Source organism: Mus pahari, chromosome 14 (genome assembly GCF_900095145.1).
Source record: "Mus pahari chromosome 14, PAHARI_EIJ_v1.1, whole genome shotgun sequence".
NCBI lineage: Eukaryota > Metazoa > Chordata > Mammalia > Rodentia > Muridae > Mus > Mus pahari.
In genome coordinates, this window is record NC_034603.1 from 39,073,370 (window position 1) to 39,097,683 (window position 24,314).

The following is a 24,314-nucleotide window of genomic DNA, read 5'->3' on the forward strand; positions in this document are numbered from 1 at the left end:
ATTTTCACGTGCTCAAATATTTGTTGATCAACTGTTATGTGACTTTTCTGGAGAGATGTAAAATTGGCATCAGCCCCTAACTTCTGACCTTTCCACAGCATTAAGCTCATCTCAAAGAATAGAAATGAATTTATTAGAGATTACACATGGAACAATGGAAGACCACAGACATTTGAAGGGACTCCTTTTTTTTTTTAAAGTTTTTAAAATTAGATACTTTTTAATTTAAATTTCAAATGTTATCCCTTTTCCTAGTTTCCCCTTCAAAAATCCCCTATCTCCTCCCCCCCACCCCTGCTCCCCAACCCACCCACTCCTGCATCCTGGCCCCTATACTGGGGCATAGAACCTTCACAGGACCAAGGGCCTCTCCTCCCATTGATGACCGAATAGGCCATCATTTGCTACATAAGCAGCTAGAGCCATGAGTCTTAGCATGTGTTTTCTTTGATTGGTGGTTTAGTCCCAGGAAGCTCTGGCGGTACTGGTTAGTTCATATTGTTGTTCCTCCTATAACCCCTTCATCTTCTTGGTTACTTTCTCTAGTTCCTTCACTGGGGACCCTGTCCTCCATTCAATGGATGACTGAGAGCACCCACTTCTGTATTTGCCAGGCACTAGCAGAGCCTCTCAGGAGACAGCTATATCAGGCTTCTGTCAGCCACTCACTGATAAATGGATATTAGCCCAGAAGCTCAGAATACGCAAGATACAATTTGCAAAACTCATGAAACTCAAGAAGAAGGAAGACCAATTTGTGGATACTTAGATCCTTCTTAGAAGTGGGAACAAAATACCTATGAAAGGAGTTACAGAGACAAACTTTGGAGTGGGGACTGAGGGACTCCTTTCTTAACCTGGCCTCACCTGCTCTCTCACCAAACTCTTCATCCTTTGGCTCTGTGTGTCCCAGAAGTGATGTAAATCTCAATTCATAGTGCCATCTAGTATGAGAGCATCAGAAGTGACTCCAGGCTCACTATTCTAGTTAATGTTTTTTAAAAAATATATCATATACCATATATTTTATATCATATATCATATATTATTTGTCATATACTGCATACCATATAACATATAGTCCATACCAATCTTTTTCATTAGATATTTTCTTTATTTACATTTCACATTTCCCTTTCCTGTTTTTCCCACCCCTACCCCTTCCCCCCTGCTCCCCAACCCACCCACTCCTGCCTCCTGTTCCTGGCATTCCCCTACACTGGTGCATAGAGCCTTTTCAGGACCAAGGGCCTCTCCTCTCACTGATGACAAACAAGGCCATCCTTTGCTAAGTATGTGCCTGGAGCCTGGGTACTCTTTGGTTGGTGGACTTAATGTGTACTCTTTGGTTGTTGGTTTAGTTCCTGGGAGCTCTAAGGGTACTGGCTGGTTCATATTGTTCTTCCTATGGGGCAGCAAGCTTACAGTCTGTCCTTGTTCTTATCAGGAGTTCTGCTGGTTTGGGCACTGTTCATCTTGAGAATCTCGGCTTGTTTCATTGCAGTCTGTCAAGTGGGAGAGCCAAATTTAGGCTCCAAGAGGGAGGTGATGAGTATTCAGAGGTCTGGTCTGTTTCACCAGTTCATACATTGCCCAAACCAGTCTTGAGGATCACACCTAGAAGGAAGCACTGCTCACTGGTTAAAGTAAACCAGACTTCTGGTGTGACCATGTCAGCCAATGCCACCATGAATCCATTGCATCTCCTACCACTAGAACCCATGGACAAGTGTATAGGATCGAGACATTATGATGAAGAGTGATACAGGCATTACTGGGCTGGATGCTGTTGGCATGTCCTTAATCCCAGACTTCAGGCAGCAGAGACAAGTGGATCTCTGTGAGTTCAAGGCCAGCATGGTCTACAGAGTGATTTCTAGGACAGCCAGGACTATACATTAAAATCTTGTCTCAAAAAGGCTGGAAAAAGAAAAAAGAAAAAAAGAAAACAATGATGGCAGTTTCCTAGGATTATTTGTTGTCCGTGCGGTTTTAGAAGGAGTCACAGTTTTTACACAGAAGTTACAACAGAGGAAAGACACAAATTTAGATCAGGTTTTACTACATGGAAATACTTTATAATACCTGTCCCTCAGGGAGAAGGGCATAAAGTATGACTGGATTTCCTTGACTTTCACAAGATTCTATTTCTTTTCAAGTATTTAATGTTTAGATTATATAAAATCAAGTTTCCATTAAAGTGAAATACTTTGAAAATATATACCCATTTTATTGCCCATTATGGTTATTTTAGAATAAGAAGAGGTTTAAATTTAATTTTTAAATTAAAAAAAATACTTATTTACTTTACATCCTGATTGCATTTCCCCTCCCTCTTTTCCTCCCAATCCCACCCTTTCACAATCCTCCCCCAACCCCTCCAGTTATCCTCAGTGAAGAGGAAGTCCCCCTTGAATACCACCACCTGGGCCATCCACTTGCAATAGGCTGTCTTAGTTAGGGTTTTATTGCTGTGAACAGACACCATGACCAAGGCAAGTCTTAGAAAAAAACACATTTATTTGGGGTTGGCTTACTGGTTCAGAGGCTCAGTCCATTATCAAGGATGGAGCATGGCATCATCCAGGCAGCCATAGTGCAAGCAGAGCTGAGAGTTCTACATCTTCATCTGAAGGCTGCTAGTGGAAGACTGACTTCCAGCAAACTAGGGTTAGGGTCTTAAGCCCACATCCACAGTGACACAGCTACTCCAACCAGGTCACACCTATTCCAACAAGGCCACACCTCCAAATGGTGCCACTCCCTGGTCCAAGTATATACAAACCATCACATAGGCCTAAGCCCATCCTTGTCACTGAGGCCCAACCATTCAGTCCAGTCAGAGGAAAGGGATCCAAAGGTAGACAACAGAGTTAGAGACAGCTTCCTCTCCAGTTGTTGGTATATCCACATGAAGACGAAGCAGCACGTCTGTTACAAACATTTATGGGAGCTAGGTCCAGCCACTGCATGCTCTTTGGCTGGCAGTTCCACCTCTGTGAGTCCCCATGATCCCAGGGTTAGTCGATTATGTAGGTGTTGTGGTGTCCTTGGCCCCTCCATCCTGCTCAGTTCTATCCGTCACTCTTCCACAAGCCTCTCAAGCACCACGTGATGTCATCTCTGGGTCTCTGTATCTGTTTCCATCCACTGGATGAAGCCTCTCAGGAAAAGTGATGATAGGCTCCTCTCTGCAAGCATAGCAAAGCATCATTAATAGTGTCAGAGATTGGCTTTCTTACATGGGATGTGTCTCAAGTTGGACCACTCACTATTTGAATATTCCTTCAATTTCTGCTCCATCTTTATCCCTGGATTAAAAATAAATATACTTAGACTAAGAAATAAGGATGTTGTGATATATATATATATATATATATGCAAAACACTGGAGATGTCAAGATCCAAAGGGTTTGGTTTTTAATTTTGTAATGTTTCCTGGAAGACACCAAATGTTTAAACATTCTAGGATTGTAAGAAGGCTGGAGAACACAGCTATGTACACCCCAGACCACTCCACCACGCTCCAGCAGAGAAGCAGGACCATCCTGCTTTCTGTTGTGACTATTGGTATCAGGTCACACAGATAAACACATTATATGGACTCCTAAGCCATAGATGCTAACTTGACACAAAACAGTCTTTGTGGATGGGTATTTACAGTTAAAAATGGCAATAGCAACAGCAAACACAATCAAAACAATACAAAACAAACACACAAGCCTTTTCCACAGCAGATTGCCATGTAAGAAGATTGTTGCCATTCATAATCTCTGTAAGTTTCTCTTTATGTAGGACATTTAAAAATGAACCCTTAGTCATCTTAAGTTCAATTTTAAGAAATTACCTGTTATAATTGGGTTTAATTATCTTTGACACAAAATGTAAACATGTCATTACACTTCTTTCATTATAGAAAGTGTATTTCTTTCACACTATTGGTTTATATTAGATAAATCTGTACTTTAACGTCTCCATTTCTAAATGCTTATTGTCCCTTTGGACTTGTTAAAGCATCTGACTGTTCCTGCAGTTGCAGGTGTTTCTTGCTGGCACCACACCATGTGTTTGTATTACTGGGACACCAGCTGTGCAGGCTGCAGATCACATGCTTAGACACAGAGCCCAGAGAAGGAATAGCAACATTTCTTGGATGAAAACTTAATACTGAGATATTCTTTTCACTAACACTCCTTTCCCTGCAATTGTGCCGTTATCTGACTGAAGCACCGGTCCTGACTGCTGTCCATGCTGCTTGTCCTCTGGAGGAGCCAAGTTGAGAACCTCAGTTATGGAAGCTGTTTCAGTGCAGATTAACTGTTGGCCACTGAAAGTCTGTTTCGTCAGGGCTTGTGTCTCCCCCATCCTAACCAAATCAGTATGGAGGCACAGGTCAGACAGAGCACTCGCTGTCCTTGTATTGCAGTAGGAAGACAGAGAAAGTGACGGGAACTCATTTTAATACATTAATAATCCATGAAATCTAACCTATTTCCTTTCGATAAGATTTATGGTGCTTACCACATAAAATGTGAATTAACTTCTGATATTTTAACATTTTTAATTATTTACAAATAATCTCAGTGTGTCCTGTCACACACATTTAAGAACCTTGATTGACAGCCCAGTGTGTCATATCTGTCATAAACATTTACGAATCTTGGCTTTATTAATTTAAGATATTTCTAAATTCCTGGTGAAGTCAGTATCACACAGAGGAAGCTCAACACTTGGAAATATCCAATAAAACCCTGGACTCTTCTGGCTAAGATGTCTGGTTTCAAGCGGCCTCCTTGTGATGGCAGGAGTTAGAATGCGAAAATAACTGAATTCCAAAAGAGAAAGAGAAATGGGGTACAGAGATCCACACAACAGAACTGGCGCACCTGCAAAGTCAAGAGGAATGATGGACAACACTGAGAAGCTGGCTAACTGCTCTGTCCACTGGCCTAGCAGGTAGGGATCCAGAGGGAAAGCCTTGTAGCCCTGACTGGCACCTCCATATGGGATGAAGTAACCAAATGTGAGACTTGCAAATTCATCACAAGAACAAAAGTCCTGTGCAATGTGCACTGAATCCGAGGTGTTTCTGACAGTGAGTCCCATGATGTATCATATGACTTCCCTACATCTCTGACCAGACAACATGTGTTTAAAAGCCCCCTTCCTTTCCTATTCATAAGACATTCACTTCCCAGGGAGAACTATCTTCTCTTTGTTTCCATTCTCAGCATGTCCACCCTGCTTGTATCTTAGTGGGTCAGGCTGGCTTGAGACTGGCCACTCTGACCTGTAGAGCCTGCTGGAAAAGCTCTGAATAGACTTGCTGGCCCCACTGGGTATTTTCTGAGATGTTCAACTCACATGACCATCTGGCTGGGGAAACCAAGGGAATACCTGGATCCTCAAAAGGTATCCTGGAAACAGTGTCATCAGAAAGTAAACCCATTGGGTCACTGGGTACAGATGGAGAAACTAAGGACCAAAAGAAGTTCAGGTAAATCAGGGCTCTAATCAGAGAGCTCACCCAAGTCACGTTCACAAAGCGACCCTGCCAGAGTTCACAAGGAGGTCCATCATCAGGTGAGGATGGGTCTCCTTCAGAGCTTGGTAGAATTGGTCTTTGCAGGCTTGACTCCAGGACCGGCTAAGGCTGAAGAGCTTCCTCATCTTGTCTTGGTTTGTGGTCTCAGCCCGCACTGCCTCATAGGAATCTTCACTCAGCACCAGACCATGCAGCTTGTCCAAGAGTGTGTCCACAGATGTCACTCGGGCCACCAGCTGCTCCCGATGCTGGTCCACAAAATGTCGTAAGAAAGGAGCATCTAAGAGTAAATGTGAGAAGGGCACTGAGCAAGGAAATGCTCCTTCAGGGTCTCTGACTGGCTGCCCACTTACTGCTCTTTTCCTGTAATTGCTTTTTTCTTCTTCACTCCTAACTCCTTTCCTTTCTCTTCTGGAAGGCCAGTAGAAAAACAGCATTAACTTATGGAGGGCAGGTATCACTGTAGCACTCTGTATAACCAGGGGGAGCTGTTCATGGTAGGTGTTCAGTTTGGGACTAAATAGAGTTTTTGTCACCATGGGAAGCAGCAAGTGGCATGAGAGGAGCACTACCCTGGGTATGAGACTCTCCTACATTCTGGTGAGGTTTGCAAACTGAGGCTCCCTCCTTACTCTCTGTCCTTCTCACAAAGATCAGATGATATACCGGAAGAATACTGTTGGCATCTCTAGCCTCTTAGAGTTTTTTTTACTAACCATTGGTGGTTGAAGCAATCCTAGGCAGAGCAGGTATGAGGTCTCCTGGAAGAAAGGAGAGATGAAGCATCTGTAATGACATCCATACCAACACTCAGTGCATTCTGTGAAACTCCTACCCATGCCTGAGATTTTGAGAATGAACAACAGACATTTTGATATAACCTGGAAAGTGAGCAGTTCCTCAGTTATCCAGGGCATCTTAGGCCTAGCTTGTCATCTCATCAAGAATAGGCCTGGGTGCAATAGACACTTCTCACACAGGATTGGAGACTCAATTTTATCCTCAACTGAATTCCTTGTGGACAGCAATCAAGTTCCTTTGAAGATGGCTTAAGTCATTTTGGTATAAGAAAAGATCTTTTTGTCCTTGTTTGCTTTTGTAAACTCGCATATGACAAACTTGTGTTCTGGATTTGATGGTAGAATCAAGTTGAAGCAAGACTGAGCACAAGGGAACAGCAGAATGAATTTCATCCACAATTGAAGGAGATTAATAAACTGCAGCTCATAAATAAGCCTCAAGGGTTTGACAGGTCCCTACATCCACTGTGCTCTAACAGTTTAGGGAAGTCAGCTCAAGGGCCCTGTTTATAGTATTGGGAAGCCCTGGTTCCATTGGTGTGACAAGAAGATGATATGGGTTATAACCCATGCTAGGTGGACCATCTTGGTGGATCCTGAGCTGTAGATAAACTGGACCAGCTAATGAAGAAAGTAACAGAATGACCAGGAATTTTAAAACCACGATGTAAGACTGGGCATACAACTAGGCAATGAGTATAATCTTCCAATATCTGAATACTCTCCCATATGGAAAGGAATAGATCTTAATGTGTCCCAAAGGACAGAATTAAGAAAAAAAATATGTGGAGTCTGGGTGTTGTGGCATCAATATTTAATCCCAGGATTTTGAAAGTTGGGGCAACCAGATCTTAGTGAGTTCAAGGCCCGGGTTTGTTACATAGAGAAACACTGTTTGGAACTATCCACCCATACCCAAAAGGAAGCACACCTCTGTAATGTGAAGCTTCTAAACCTCTAGAAAACAAAAAAAACTAGAAATGGAACTTGTTGTTAGGAACTGAATAAAGGACAGTAGCCAATTGGTAAAATGTAGGTAGACTAGTAACCTATTATTTGGTAACTATGGAAAACATAACAACAAACAAGGCTTGAAATGGAAATCCTAGAAGTAATGAGTTTCAAAACAAAATTCTAGTTCCAGTTGTGGGACACCTCTTTAGGAGTTTGTGGGCAGGGAAGTCTTAGAGATCACTCGGACAACACAGGCTCATGTCATTCTGACTAGTTCCCCAGAAGACCTAGTAGATAAGGCATTATTCTTGAATACACCACATCTCTTAGAAATGTGGTGTAGAGAATTCAAGCTGTGGGTGAGTTGGAATCTTTCTTCTTGTTGCTAAGCTCTCAGGCTGCTCGGGAAGAAAAGGCATCAACAACCGTCTGACCCAACTGGGTTCTCTATGATCATAAACGAACCTGCCAAGGTGGTCCCTCTGCTGCACAGTGGCACAAACATGATGGGAGCAGTCACTAGCTCTGAGATTCTCACACCAAAAGATAGATTCCATCCCTAGAGTTATCGCTCTTGTAAAACAAATAAACCAACCCATATCTGTTTAAATCTTAGACCCTTGAGAGAATCTACTGTTGCTGCTTAGCTTGTTGAACAGCATCCTAATGCCCTTCTAACTATCTATATTAACACTACAGACAAAAGCTACTTTAACCTCCATCAGAAAAGTCTCTCTTTGCTGAGAATTGAGGTGACTGCACAAACTTAGAGCTGTACAGGATGCTGAGAAAAAGTATGGGTGAATACTCATCCCTGTAATTAAGTCACTTATATTCACCCCATTAAGGCTTAAGTAACATTGTGGAAGGAGAATTAGAGAGAATACAGCAACATGCTGTATGGAGAAGGCTTGTGAAGTGCTGTCTTATAAGCAGGGTATTTTCATGGCCATCATGAACTCATAGCACCCACAGCACCTGTCTCTGGACCCTCACTAGTTGGACCTGTCCATCAATCAGCTGTCCATGGGGGAGCAGCTAGGAGGGGCAGGGCACTTACTGTTAAACTATTTGCAAATAATAAATTATGGGAGATCTGGAGGTAAATATTCCGTCTGTGTACCTGCTGGTGAGATCACTAGGTTCTCCAGGATAGTACAAAATGATTGGTCACAGAGATGGTCCAAGTTAATCTCTGTGAGGGAAAGAAAAACCTTTTGAATGTAACAATGAGGTTTATAGAAAAGAAGCAGAGCTGGCAGGAGTAGGAGGTAGAGAAGAAAGGACGTTTTCTTTCTTTTACTGTTTTACTTTTTAAAGATGGAGTGAATAGATTGCATTGTATGTATGCATAAAACTGACAAAGTAATTTATTAACACAAATTACATATGGATTTAACATCAAGCATCTCATACTGGCAAATTCCCTTCACTTTATAGCTGAGCTGTTGTGTAAACTGGAGCCAGATCTTTGTATACCTCAATCTGTCACTTCCAAGGCAGTGGGAGCAGAAAGAGAATACAGGTTGGAGAAAACAGGGCTCAGGGCAGTGGACCTTTGCCTATGATGTGTTCCCTGAAAAATTATTATGTGTTGAAGGATTGGTCCTGCAGTAGTGTGCAAAGGTGACTGGTCCTGAGGGCTGTGAGTCTATGAATGAAGCCATACACCAATGCTCTCATCATGGTGTGAGTACTGAGAATGGAAAGGGAATCACATCAGAGTGTACAGTTGGAGGAGGACAGTCACTGGGCATGTCTGTGAGAGAATGCAGTGCATGGACTTTCTTTCCTTCTCTTCTCACCTCCAGTTCCTCTTCCCACTGCCGCCCTCTCTCTCTTTCTCTCCTTTCCCCCCTCTCTCTTCTTTGGTGATAGCACATGGCCAGCATTCTCTCTCACATGGAAGCTCTCACTTCCATGATCCTTTTTCACATCAGGCTTAAAGAGGTGGAGGCTGCTGACCATGGACTCAAGCTTGGCTCTATGACCTTGAATTAGATGAAACCCTTATTTTAAGTTTTTTTTTCATATATTTGTCACAATTGTGGAGAGCTGAATGACACAGTGTGATAGTTTAAACTGTGCTCCTACCTCCTTTTATTGATCTAGAAACCCATATGACTCATATGACTGTTTTGTGGCACCAAGAAATAATGACAATACACCTCTCCATAATCATTGCCTTTCTCCAACTCTTAGGGTTTCTGGTCTTAAACTAATCTTACCTGGTTTCAGGAAGGCCTCCCATTTGAGTTTCATATGCCCCTTGTCTCTGAGTTGTAGCTTAATCCCTGAACCCATGTGTCTAACGTGGATCTCAGAAAAAAGCTGGGATTCCCCAGGGCTTTGGTAGCACAGCTCCAGTTCCTTGAGAGAGAGAGAGAGAGAGAGAGAGAGAGAGAGAGAGAGAGAGAGAGAGACTGTGTGAGAAGCCTCTTCTCATGTAAATGAAAGTGTTCCATAACCTCATAATTTCTTTATCTTGCACACCACATTAAACACTATCTCTTGCACTGCAGTGACCCACAGTCCCACAGCCTTTGGACATGCATTTTTTTTCTCAGAATGCTGATGACCCAGCAGGGACCCAGCATGCTGGTTCTTTTCTCATTATTCTGACAAAACCTGACAAGGTGCAGCTTAAGGAAAGGTTTATGTTGTTTAGTTTCTTGGTGGTGAATGCATCAAAGCTTGGGCTCCATAGTTAGAGGAAAACTTCGTGGCATGGCTTGTTTTATCCCAGAGTATCAGGAATGAACAGTTTGGGGTGGGATCAGGGCATGACTATAAAGCCCTTATGTTGGCCACATTCAGCTTGCTTTTGACATCCCAGCCTCACAGATTTTATTCCACAAATTTGCAAAATACTTCTACTGTGTGGAGACCAACATTTACTGTTTAACCATTTACACCTGTAGGAGACATTTCAGATTCAAACCATAACAGCTGCAGATGAGTGAGAGCTCATCCTGAAAGTCCTGCTTACAAATCCTCAGCCTGGGCTTCATCTATCCATGTTTAGCTTGAACTTTCTCTGTGCCAGAATGAATTGAATTCCTTCAGTCCACAGGCCTATTCTACACTCTAGTTTTGTTCCTTAAATTAATTTCCACCTACTTTTGATGTATTCTTGCTCATCCCAAATCTTACTTTCTACTCATTCTCTGCAAGCCTTATAAGCAGCTCCACAGGTTTCCCAAGCCCGGCATCAGAAACACTTGGATGCTCACCTTTGGCATAATTTCCACCTTTTTGGAGCCAGACACGATATAGCGGGAACCAATATAAAGAGCATCTACTGGGGGTGGCTTGTTTATTCTCACAAACCGAAACATCATTTCTTCCTCATCAATGGCCTAGGAAACATTACAGTCAGTCATTTTCTATATTTCTGGGCTATGACAACTGATCTGAATGAAGTAAGGTGATTGATCAGTCCATTTTGTGGGATAGGGTGATGACACCTCATGAGCTCCCTTCTATCTTCTGTTCTGACACACTGATATTTGGATTATTGACCCTATCCATGTTCATTTTGGGAACAGGGTAACTGCCACCGAAGAAGGGAATTGCTACAGGTTGGGCATAGAGCATTTTCATCCTTCTGGTGGGTGAAAACTTGCTATAGAGGCTGTTTGAGGATTTGTAAATTGGCATCAAAGACAGTTGAATGAGACTCTGGTGTGTGGGGCAGGGGGCAAGAAGGCAGTATTGTAGGCATATCAGGTTCCCCATGTAGAAACGTATCCAAACTCTTAGTTCAGAATCTTTCCAAGGGGTGAAGTAGCTATGACTCAAATTTTCTGTTTGCCCTCCATGGCCCCATATTTGTGTCACCTTCCGAATACTGCAGTCATTGGGGACCAGGTAAAGGTGAAAGGTGATTTCCCCAAAACGGAATTGATAGTAGATCAGTGTTATGGAAGTGATGGGGATGAAGTGTCCAACAGCTGGAATCATTCTCAGTAGAACCCCCATTGGAGAGAAGCTTGGGTTTTCCAGTACTGCGTAATGTTGATCTACCCTTGCGGGTGTTTCTAGGACCATCCCATGTTCTTGAAAGTGGGCAACATGGAACAAGGAGCTGTCCACACTTCCCTCTGTGAAAGAAGAGATTCAAGAGATGTAGATTTAGTATGTCCATTGATTCATGCTGGGCTGGGAAACTAGTACCCAAGAATTTAGAATGATTGTGGTGGTTTAAATGAGAATGGTCTGCTCTATTTGTTGGAACTGCTTTGGAAGGATTAAGAGGTGTTCATTTGTTGAAGGATCTGTGTCACAGGTGGGCTTTGAGGTTTGAAAAGCTCATACCAGTATCAGTTTTCTTCCTCGCCCATCAGAATATAAGCTCTCAGCTACTGCTGTAAGCTCCAGTGCCATGCCTGCCTGCTTGCTGCCATGCTCCTTCCCATGAAGGTCCTTGTATCATCTTCTGATAGCATAAGCCCCAATAAAAATTTTCTTCTGTAACATGCCTTTATTATTATTTCCATTTAGTTTGTATTTATTTTTTAATGATTATGAGAAAAACTGACTAAAATGTAAGGTTAACTAATTAACTTCCAGTGACAACACTGTAGAATTATCAACTATTTTTCATTACAAATTCATGATGACAGTGAGGATAAATGTGACTTGCTTCCAGGGGTGACTCATGCAGACTGCCTCTCATTGGGAGACAGCTTTTAATTTGTCTCTGGATAGCTACTGCATGAATATTAACAGTGGAGTGGAGGTTCACGATGGTCTCCTTCATGAATGCTATAAAGAATACACTCTCAGAGGCTACTGCCAGAAACTTGACAACCTGCAGGTTTACTAAAGTGTTGCCATCACCAACCTCATTGTTTTGGGATTTTGCAGTATCCACTAATGTCCTTGCTGCAGGACTGAGTTTTTCTGTTATGATTGAGACCCAGGGTACCTTTGTTCACTGAAGACTAAGCTATATGAATCCCCGGAATGGTTAATCTTAAACGTGAACTTAACGAAATCTCGAATCACCTAGGATCTAGGCCTTAGGCCACAATAGAAGGAGATTACCTTGATTGGGGTAATTGATTTTGGAAGATCTGCCCTTGGTGGGTAACACCATTCCACGGACTAGGATCCAGGACCGTGTTAAATGGAGAAGGTCACATGAGCACAGGCATTCACTGTTCCCTGCTCCCTATCTGTTAATGAAAGTTTACCAAGTACCACACTTCCATGTTCTCAGATTTTCATGTCATGATGAACTGACTTTGCCTTTGAACTGTGAGGCAAAATAAATCTATTCTCTCCCGAGTTTCTTTGGTCAGGTATATTTTTTCAGTCACAAGTAAAGTAACCTGGACAAGGAGTTTATACTAGGAGTCGGGTTGTTGTTATAAAAAAGCAAGATTAAGTGGTTCTTAGGTCTTTGGAACTGTTTTGTGGATAGAATATTGAAGATTCGATACTCAGGCCTAGAAATACTCTATCTTGAGAGCAGAGCTTATGGTGATGGTATGGTGAATGCAGTAAAGACAAGAATGCTGAGAGCCAGTGGAGGCCTGCTCATGAGGTTCCTGAGAGTAGAAAGATTTTTATATGGAAAGAGTCTGTTTATGCTACAGTTTCTTCAAGAACACAGATTCATTATGTTAATGGCCTCAATTTGAGTGAAGATAATTTAAATATAAGGGATTAATTTGGTAGAAGTTTTTGACAAAGAACATTCTGAGTGATTCTTTAAAATTAGCTATAGTTGTTTAGCAGATCATCACAGAATGAAAATCTGTACTGTGCTGTGGCAACAGGAAATGTGTCTTGAGGGCAAAACTCACTCTATAGACTTCATCTTGTGAAGAGCCAAATTTATTTAAATGTAGAAAGCAATGAGTTCAATGCAGGGAAAAGGACGTGAAAATAAAAGTCGTCAATTCCTGAGCAGGAAAACGGCCAATCCCTAAGCTTTCTTCCCACAAAATCCCACCCATCCCTGAGCAAAAACCCCATCAATCCCTGAGCAGAAAACCCCACATATCCTTGAGCTCCCCAAGCTCAGGACTTGAAATCCCATCAATCCTCAATCTGGAAATCTCTGCACTAAAAAGCTCTGCCTCTCAGAAATCCTATATAAGCCCTGTCCATAGTCCAATTCTTTGTTGTTCACTGCTGGGAGCAGATGGTAGCCATCCCTGGATTTTCCCCCCAGATCTTGGACCCTCCAATAAATGTCTTTCATAGGATTTTCTGCCTGGTGTGACTCTCTGATTGGAAGGAGACCAGAAGCAATGAAGAGACAAAGAGAAGAAGCAAAGAGAAGGATCAGGGTTGAGGCTCCTGAGCTGCTCAGGTCAGCTGGGGAGACCCTTCCCTGGGATCTGCAATGCCTCTGCTGAGGACGCTTTCTCTCAGAGCTGGGTGGTTCCTGGGCTCCTATGTCTCAGGACACCCTTCCATCCAAGCAGACCTAGTACACCTTGAGGGACATAGTTTGTAAAGAATACTTGATAATCACCAGTTAATATTGCTACTGAGGACATCACTGTCTAATTAGGGATTCCTTCTGGTAAAACAGAAATAAAGTCATGAGCCTGGGAGAGATGTGCTTCCAAGAATATCTATCATACAAGAAGGGATGACAAAATATTTCATTGTCTACCTCTGTAAACTGCTCTGCCTCATAACAAACCTTGAACCACTTTTTTATCATACATTATCCTGCAGTTCCTATATGGCCTGTGATAGCGACCCATTATTACTACCCTCCTCCATAAGCTTCCCTTGGTTACCTTGGAGAGCCACAAAATGAGGGAGGTGCACAGCAGTTACAGCTCCTTGCTTAACTTTGATGTCAAACAGAGGACCAACCACCATGTAACTGTGCTTTAAGAAAGTCTCGTCCAGGTATTGGTTCCAGGCACAGAATTCAATCTCGATTGTCACTGCCCTTCTCACCACAAAGTGGAGTCCTGTGCTGGGACAGTGGTAGGAACCAGCCATGGGCAATTGAACTCTGGAAGAGGGAGAGGCAGACCCCAGTTCAAACCAGTACTATTTATCTGTTGTGTGCAGACCCAGTGCAGAGTTTGGGATATTTCCTCTGTTGTCCTTGTGGATCCCTGATTAGCCATTATCCTTCCAAATGTGTTTCATCATCTGTACATAGGGTTAATACCACCATCTTAGAGAACTGTGAGTACTGAGTGATCTATTGAAAACCTCCATGCAACACATGTAGAGAACAGTCAGCTCGCTCTTCCTGTGATGTTGATAAAGGTGGTGAAATAGGTGTGTGTGTGTGTGTGTGTGTGTGTGTGTGTGTGTATGTGTCTGTCTGTCTGTCTGTGTCTGTGTCTGTGTCTGTGTATATGTGTGTGTGAAGTTTGGGGGAGAATCCAAAGACCTTCTGCACACTAGACAATGGTTCAAACAATCAGGTACATCTTCAGTTTTTAGTGTTTATATTTTTAAAGTGTGTATAACCCAATAATGAGAGTCTATCTGATGATAATAGTCATAAATTGTTGGTCCTGAAACACTGGTTTACCAAGATCTTCAGTTATTTTTTTCAATGCTGTTTGGCTACTGTTTGGTAGACAAGTGCCAGTTTCTGTGGGAGGAAATGAAAAGTGACACATTCTTTAGCTGAGACAGTGACTGTAGCAGTGTTGGGGGAGGGTAAGAGGGTATAGAAGACACCATGGTTGTGTATTAAGTCATTCATTACTCATGAGACCATAATTATTGGAGAACAGGGCTGCAGTATACATAGTCATGTTCTCAGCTTCAGTGGGTTCTTGAAACACACTGTTGTGAGTAAAACAAGAATGCAGAGAGTACAGGGATGTAAGGGAAATGTAAGAGACAGGGAAAACAGGTATCATGAGGAGGGAGATGCTGTTTACTGCAGGAATACAATAATCACTAGAAAGATCACATTTTAGAAGTAAAGCTGAGCACAGAGTGTTTAGGTAAAATGAAGTACTCTGGTCAGCACAGTTGATCTGGCAGTGGTGTGCTGGTTGTGGAAGACTAGGTACTATCTTAATCATGAGTGATGCCTAGTGAAATTATAGTGGGTAAAATCATATGATATCTTGTCTACATAATACTGTGAGAGCTATACTTTCACAATCCTGTGACAGTGTTGACAAAGAAAGAATAAGCGTGGTTGAAACAAACTGGAAGTGGTGGATGGATCTGAGGAACTGGACAGGGAAGTACTTGTCTCCTGTTTTATAAATTTTTGAAAAAAATGTTTTGAAGAAGACCCCTCTTTTTATAACAGCTCCAAATTCTTATTGTAGTCCTGGCCTTGTCTTCTGCATTGGCAAAGGAAAAAGTTACAGTAGAGACCAGTTGGTGGGGAGGTCTATCTGTGGGGATCCCATATGGAAAGTAGACTGGGGAAAGCTATCCATTGCCAAGCACAGCTCACTCACCTGTACTGGTTCCCCTCTCTGTCAACCACCTCAATAGCCACAGGTCCTGTAGGGCCCCAGAAGTCATTGTCAGTTCCCAGAGGTTCCATGTGTTTGCCTCCTGGAGAGACAGGAGAACATGGGTGAAAAGTCTAATGGTACAAGTTATGAGTACCACTTCTGTTGAAGAGGCCAGCCAGTGGTCACTCTGTGTTGTCCAGTCTCGTCTACCTTGACTTCCCCAGTAATGTACCATGGCTGAACCCTTTTCTAGGCTGACCAGCCTAGGCCTATCAGGCAGTGCATCAGCAGTTTGTATCACTAGTCCTTAGACTACCTGCACACACACACACACACACACACACACACACACACACACTACACACACACATTCCAACTTGTATGTGTGTGTGTGTGTGTGTGTGTGTGTGTGTGTGTGTGTGGTGTGAGTGAGTGAGTTTGTGCATATGGTGTGGTTTCTCTTTTTTACATTGTATTTTTAGAGCAGCCATCCCACCATACCTGCTCCTAAGCCAGCCTTTGTGTTTTCTTTCTTCCTATCTTGTTTCAAGTGAGTATGTTGGGAAAAGAACATAACTCAGAAGATGGATGAGCAGGAGGTGAGTCCTAGGTCATAGCAGATCAGAAAGAGACAGTGAGCCCTGGTACAGAACCTGATACAAGCCACAGGCTTGAGACAGGGGCAGCAGTAGCCTCTGAGACTGAGAGAGAACGAAGTAATCCTCCCTCTGGGTTCTAGGTGTGGAAGGTCTTGCAAGAGTGAGACTCTTGTTTATGGTGAAATTGTACTGTTCCATGTCAGAGACAGGAGGATAAAAATGTTCACTAGTTCCAAGACATTTATTACAGATAATGCTTTCTGTATGGGACAGGGAATTTGCACCAATAAAACCTCACCAATTTTACTGCTTCAACAAGATCTTCACAGTGACAACACTAGCTGACGTGCTGATGTGGATGTGGGAAATCTCTAATGCTCCATGCCAAAATAAAGAGCTATAGACACTTAACAGCTGGTTGGAGAGAGGTGACATCAGTCAGTTTTCTCCAGGCGAGGGTTACTATATATAGGTTATCTAATTCTAAGTGGCTACCCTCATACATGTATACATGACCAACAGTAAATGGACTCATCTTGTTATATATATATATATATATATATATATATATATATATATGTGTGTGTGTGTGTGTGTGTGTGTGTGTGTGTGTGTATACACACATATATTTAAAAAAGATGTCAAGAATTTGAGAGTTTGTGGATGGAGCATAGGAGGAGTTGGTGTGAATAGATGGAGGGGCAGGAATAATGTAAATATAGTACTTGAGTATGAAATAAAAAATTCCAACAAGAAAGATTAATGAAGACTTCCTTTACAGATGGTCTTTGAACCTATACTCAAAGGCTCTGGGTCTGATCCTTTCACATACCTGATTGTTGTTGCTGCTGTTTGAATGACTTTGAACTATCAACCACTTCTTCTTTATCCATGTTCTCAGTAGGGACCATCACATGTGGCTTCCTACACACAGACATATTCTTTCTTTCAGATGTCAGGAAAATTACAGAGGACCAGGGTTGTATACACAATATCCCCCCACAAAATCCAACCAATCTGAATTTTACCTTTGTCCCATACTTCTCTGAGTCACAACTGTATGAATGATTCACCCATGTACCAGAACTAGGATAATCTCCACCCCTTCTTTGCTTTATATGAATGTGTTCCCCAGTGTTCACACATTAGAACGTTAATCCCCAATGCAATGCCACAGTGATCATAGGGTGAAGGGTCAGACACAATGAGATCATGAGGGGCTCTGCCTTCATTAAGGGGTCAATACCATCATCACAGAGGTAGATTCCTGTGTCCTGACAGGATTGTCACAAAAGCCAGCTTAACATCTTACTCTCAACTTACCTTGTTGAGAAATCAGATAGAAGAGCAAGAAGGACTTCTCTAGATGCAGAGTCCATGCCCTTGCCCTTCCTTATATCCAGAACTGCAAGAAATAGTCTCTGTTCTTTATACCTGGTGCCCAGTGTCTAAACATTTTTTTTTGCCACAGGAAACAAACTAATAATCTCTCACTGTGAATGCTGATCACTTAGATAATACCTTCTAGTTCTCCCCGCTTTCTGTTCTCCACACCCAAAGCCTCCATGCTAGTCCTTGGATGTATTGAGCAGTGTCCTGAGCCACTTCCTGCATCCTCTGACTGGTATTCTTACGTCTAATGTGGTCCCTTCCAGCACATTTTCTGCATAGTAGCTGACCATAAAACATGGGAGCAGATGCCTCTTCATGACTGAGGCCATGGAATGTCTCTCACTGCCTCTGCACAGAAGTAGAAGTTTCTTGGCATGGGGCATTATTCTTACTTACTCTGGCCTCTGTGTACTCCAGGGCCTCCTATACCTTTTCTGCTCATTGACCTCTAGACCAGTGACTCTCAAATTACCATGTTCAATGTCACCTGGATAGCCTGCTAAATCTCATTGAAGGAAGCTGTCCTACCTGAAATTCTGGTTAAGTAAAGATGGAGTGGGGTCTAAGAACCTGTATTTCTGTGGATTTCTGAGGTGATGGTAAAGCAGAGCTGAAGGTCTCCACACGTGGTTTCCTCTCCCTCCAAGGAGCTGCTCTTTCTGCTTCCTTAGAAACTCTATGCCTGGTGTTTCCTACTTCTTGGTTCTTCCCAGATTTCCAATCTTTGAGAAGTCATAGTTCACCTTAGCTTTTCATGAGGTCAGACAGACCACCAATGCACTCGCAGAATCCTCAGGTACAATTATGTGGGGGAACAAGTGTTACCTTTTTGCTGGAATGAGGTAATAAATGTTGGGCCATGTCTGCCTTGTTCACAAATGTGCCCTCAGATGACCAAATAGTGTTTGATGCATAGTGTTTCTGCAGGAATGTTTGTTCAATGAATGGATGACCCTCCTCTCTCTAGAGGCCCCTCCAATTCACATGCAGCACAGAAACTAGAAACTTGGGAACAGATGGAATTCATGGTCATCAACTGAAATGTGCCAAAACTCAGGCTTTAGCACAGTCCCTGGGGGATGGAAATGGACTTTTCCTTCCCTGAGGCTTCACACTTCATAGCAGTGTGTGTGTGTGTGTGTGTGTGTGTGTGTTGTGTGTGTGGTGTGAGTGAGTGAGTTTGTGCATATGGTGTGGTTTCTCTTTTTTACATTGTATTTTTAGAGCAGCCATCCCACCATACCTGCTCCTAAGCCAGCCTTTGTGTTTTCTTTCTTCCTATCTTGTTTCAAGTGAGTATGTTGGGAAAAGAACATAACTCAGAAGATGGATGAGCAGGAGGTGAGTCCTAGGTCATAGCAGATCAGAAAGAGACAGTGAGCCCTGGTACAGAACCTGATACAAGCCACAGGCTTGAGACAGGGGCAGCAGTAGCCTCTGAGACTGAGAGAGAACGAAGTAATCCTCCCTCTGGGTTCTAGGTGTGGAAGGTCTTGCAAGAGTGAGACTCTTGTTTATGGTGAAATTGTACTGTTCCATGTCAGAGACAGGAGGATAAAAATGTTCACTAGTTCCAAGACATTTATTACAGATAATGCTTTCTGTATGGGACAGGGAATTTGCACCAATAAAACCTCACCAATTTTACTGCTTCAACAAGATCTTCACAGTGACAACACTAGCTGACGTGCTGATGTGGATGTGGGAAATCTCTAATGCTCCATGCCAAAATAAAGAGCTATAGACACTTAACAGCTGGTTGGAGAGAGGTGACATCAGTCAGTTTTCTCCAGGCGAGGGTTACTATATATAGGTTATCTAATTCTAAGTGGCTACCCTCATACATGTATACATGACCAACAGTAAATGGACTCATCTTGTTANGTGTGTGTGTGTGTGTGTGTGTGTGTTGGATCATACACATTTCCTTTTGTGTATGTGTCTGTCTGAGCTTTAGAGTTTAAATAGTGATATACAGGGTGTGTTTTGTATTCTGTTTCTCTATGTCTTTCTTCACTGTGGGTTCTGCTTTCATAGTTCCAGTTGTCTGGCTTTACTGGTGGCTACTGTCATTACACTTGCTGTTCCCAGGGGACTCTTCAGTAATGCACTCTGTATTATTATCTGATGGAAGAGCTTATATGATTCTATTTTCTTAAAAAAAAATCATACAACCTCCCTACATACAATTTGTCCTTACTTCAATTGTGGTGGTTTCCTGGTTTCTCCCAGACTTTCTGTGTCTTTCCCACCTCAGGACCATTTTTCCACCTCTCAAGTCTGAACCAGCTATATAGGAACAGGGTTGAGCAGAGGGAATTCTTTGTCTCCCTTCTTCCCTTACCATGTGCTGGAGATGTGCAGCTTTGGATTCTTTGCCTCCAGGGTCCTGAGCTCTGTAATCACCTGATCACTGAGAGAGGCTTGGTCCAGCCTGTAAGCACAAGAGGGCACTGTTTCTTCTGGGATCCTCCAAAGGATCTTGAGAAGTCAGAGTTGAGGATCCTGAGCTCTGTTGTCTGTGAGGAGACTCATTCGTTCTTTTCCTTGATCAAAACTCAGGACAAAGGGGGAGAGACAGAAGGATCATCAGCAGGCAGAGAGAAATGATATGTGCCCATGAGGCTGTCTCAGTGTGGGACTTGGCCAGTGTTCAGGGAGATGTGAATACAAGAAGTGGTCCTTTGGAATATTCCAGAAAAAAATGAGGGGATGGCCCTTAAAACCTCCTCTACACAGGTCAGTCATTGGAAATGACTGTCCTAGAGAGTGGACAGTCAGCAAAGAGCACCTCTATAGCTATCAGCATTCCCTGTAGATGGAGGTCATGTCCATATCCCCAAAGTGATTCTAGGCAGCTCTTTGAAGTGCACACACAGTGGTGGGCTGCAAGGTTTCATGGACATTCACCTTGAAGGTAAGGGCTTTGGTTTCATTCTCCCCTCTCCTCCATCCCTTTAGTGCTAAGGAAGGAAAGCTTGTCCTTACACAGAAGTTACTACCAAGATCTGCTGGTCCATTCTTATGACCTTCAAGTTGCAGGGTTGTTCATGGTGTTAGAATAGTGCCTGCCTTCTCTGGGTTTCAGAGTCCTCAGTTGTTAAGCATGGATACATCACTCCCATTCTGCCTGCTGTGAGGCACAGACAAGGCAGGAGGGGAAAGGCTCCTCTTCCCTCTGAGAGGCTGTGCAGTGACACTAAGCTGCTTTATGGGGAGGATGACAGAGCCTTTGTGTTCAAGAATGTTCTGTCTCTAGGAGGGAAAGAGACAGATAAGAATTCACATGTAACTGGGTTGTCTGGAAGGCAGACTTGCAGCAGAGGCCAGTTGTGGACATGCTCTTCAGTGTATAAGGAACACTCATGGCTGAAAGCAGGTGGGAGAGCAAAGGTACCAAGCAGCTGTGCCAGTTTCAGTTGTGAGAGCAGTGGAAGTAAGGCTCTTCACTGCCCAACTGCTTCTTTGGGTTTGACAGTTGGGGCAGAAGCCCAGACAGAGGGAAGTCCCAGGGCACAGGTTTGTCTGATTTTCCTATTGCCTGGAAGAACCAGCAGTTTCTGGGTACAGGGGTCCAGAGCCTCTATGATTCTCTGAGCTCATGAAGGGTACAGGCCAGCAACCCCTGGGAAGTGTTCCTTTAGAAACTGCCTGTGTACTTGTGCTAGAGAGGTGGAGGGACTGGAGAGGGAGAAGCTTAGAGACAGTATGAAGGGCTGTGTGGAGAACACATGTCTCCAGGGCTGTAGTTTTGAGGCTTTCTTTGTTCGTATGAAACTCTAGGTCAGGAGGACTCTTACAGCTCCAGGCACTGAAACCTATCTCAGGCTTCTGTAGTCAACCCTTTATGGGTTGACTATCTCTACCAGAGCTTTCCCCAACACTGCCCTTGCATGGGCTGCTGGTTTCATGTTTGTTGAACCAAAAACTATTTCTCCTCCAGGCCTGAGAGATCCCTCTTGGGACATTCAGTAAAATTATGCTTTTTACAGAATTATATTCTCATCATATTTTTGAGTGAACAGCATTCAGCTGTTTGTCAATACAGAGTCTCAGACTGATGGATGATCAATATCTGTCTCTTTTCATGTAACTCAGAAGACAGCTATGTGTGTTTGTGTTTCTTTTCCTAGGGTCTGCACCAATTTTTGGCACACAGAGAACCTGATACAAATGCATCCATACATGAATTAATGAATAAATAAATGATTGAAGCACTCTTTTGGAGGAATGCAATCCTTGGAGTCCCTTACGTTATAAGCCATGTTAATGCATGTGATTCTACATGCCCAGCTACCTACCCAGTATTACTTTTGTTTTACATATGTATATTGTATGCAATTTTATATGTAAGATGTCATATACATTACATATCCATGGGATAGGTATCACATTCCATTTAATATACAAGGAAACTGAGTTTTAGAGAAGATTGTGACTTGCCAAATCACAGAGTGTGGGCAAGCTGGTCAAAAGCTAGGTTGATTATGCATTATCTGTCCCTTTTCTTTTCCCTGTTAGCTTGAATCCCACCAATGTCCCTTCCTTTCCTGTACAGAGATGAATCTCCCGGCTTGCTTACCACAGGATGCTGAGGTTGCCCGCATGATTCCTGAGCCCCTCACACAACAGCCTCACACCATCATCACCCAGGTCATTCATCTGCAGGTCAAGCTCAGTCAGGCTGGGGTGGTCACTCAGCAATGAGGCCAGGAGTGAACAGTATGTGGATGTGAGTTGACAGTCAACAAGCCTGCATGAGAGATGCCCACTGTCAGCTTTTCCAAGGTTCATTGCTCTTGGAAACTTAGCTCAGGTCTCCATGTGTGATTCCTGGCTTGCTGTGCTAGCAGTGCTTAGCTCTCTGTTGTGCTTTTTCTGGCCTAGGTAGATAATTCCATCCTTCCCACAGCTGAGCTGCAGAAGCATTGGATACAAGTCAGGACCAATGCTCTGCTTCCATTGGAATGGCAGAGCTCCCCAAGGCCCAGGATAGCTCACTGGTAAATTCCATGTGATGTGAAATTCACTAGACAAAATGTCAGGCATGATCTCCCTTGTTATGTGAAATCTTAATAAAGACAGAGTCCATGGAAACAGAATGGAAGGCCTCTTAAGAGGGCAGAGGGTAGCAGGAAATGGGGAGATGCCACTCTTCAGACCTGGAACTTTCTCCCCTCAGGCTTCCTTTTGCCTTTGTAATCTTCACTGCTCTTTTATCCATGTCCTCAGGAAATGTGCTCCACTGAAGCACTAGTGAGTCTAGTGTTACCATTAGCTAGTGGAATTTCTTGATGAATGCAGTCTCTCATGATCCCCAAGAACAGAGTCCCATTTGCTTAACTAGTCTGGCATGTGTTACAGGTGTGGTAATTGAATATTTGATAAATACCATCCCTCACCCTAGACATCTTTCCATCTACCCCTGTTTCAGGGGAGAACCCAGTCCAGACTTACCACAAGGTCTTTAGTTGGCAGTCAGGGGTTTTCAGTGTTTTATAAAGACTAAATACTGCAGAGTAGCTCAGTAGATTTCCACTGAGGTCCAGCATCTCCAGATTTCTGGCGAATTTAAGATTGTAGAAGAGAATCTTCCAACTGGCATTAGTGATTTGGGTCCATCTGTACCTGAGGGGAGATAGAGGTAGCAGAGACATGTGACTTGCATGTGTATGATCTGTGCAGAGCCCCACATAGCAGATGGGTTTTTATCTAACTGAGCCCCAGGCTCAGGGATGCCATCCCCAGAATTCACTAGCCTTCTACATGTTCTTTTGCTCCATATTCTGGATTCTTTCCTCTTGGTAGTTTCTCATCTATGTCCTTTAGGATAGCATGACATGTGCTCATTTTGTTCATTTGTTTCTGACTCTGTCTAGGTGTTTGAAGGGTGTGAAAAAATGGCTTACAACCGTTCTTTGTAATCTGTGGTGCTCAGCTCATTGCCAGACACAAAGTCAGACCTTAGAAATTCAGATGTGCTTCTTCTCTTTGGTGTGAATGCACCTGATTTCCTTTGGAACAGATTTCTCAAGTATCATGATGGAAGGCTCAAAGGAAGAGAGGGGAATGACTCCTTGATTGTATGGTGCATCACACACTATACTACAGCTGTGTTGATTCTCATGGTTCTTGTATCTTTCCAAGGATAGGCAGCCACAGAAAGAGGAGAGAGAAGGGAGAATGGATGCGCGTGTGCACGTGCACATGCACACACACATACACACATAGAGAGAGACAGAGAGACAGAGAGAGAAAAACAAAGAGAGAAAGAGCAAGAGCCAGAGATAGAAAGAGTTAGAAAGAGATAGAAATAGGGAAAGAGACAGATAGGCAGAGAGAGACAGAAACATAGGGAGAGATGAGGAAAAAGAGATAGACATACAGACATAGAGATATAGGGAGAGAGAGATAGAAATAAGGACAGAGACAGACAGATAAAGAGAGACAGAAATAGAGGGAGAGACAAAAAGAAAGAGAGAGAAAGACAGTCAAACACAGTCACACATACACACCACACACACACACACACACACACACAGAGAGAGAGAGAGAGAGAGAGAGAGAGAGAGAGAGAGACAGAGAGACAGAGAGACAGAGAGACAGA

At 43.1% G+C, this 24,314-nt stretch overlaps 1 protein-coding gene across 1 annotated transcript in view; it reads right to left on the reverse strand.

Annotated features, from left to right (window-relative positions):
• Positions 1-2,791: 2,791 nt before the first annotated feature.
• Positions 2,792-24,314, reverse strand: part of LOC110331808 (NACHT, LRR and PYD domains-containing protein 1a-like) — a 76,663-nt gene continuing 55,140 nt past the window's right edge. Inside the window, 11 exon segments of the mRNA XM_029546119.1 lie at positions 2,792-3,191; positions 5,528-5,849; positions 9,519-9,669; positions 10,533-10,658; positions 11,140-11,402; positions 14,064-14,287; positions 15,717-15,816; positions 17,148-17,239; positions 20,052-20,141; positions 22,290-22,460; positions 23,165-23,335. Of these exon segments, the coding sequence (XP_029401979.1) occupies positions 5,539-5,849; positions 9,519-9,669; positions 10,533-10,658; positions 11,140-11,402; positions 14,064-14,287; positions 15,717-15,816; positions 17,148-17,239; positions 20,052-20,141; positions 22,290-22,460; positions 23,165-23,335 (1,699 nt within the window). The 3' untranslated portion in view covers positions 2,792-3,191; positions 5,528-5,538.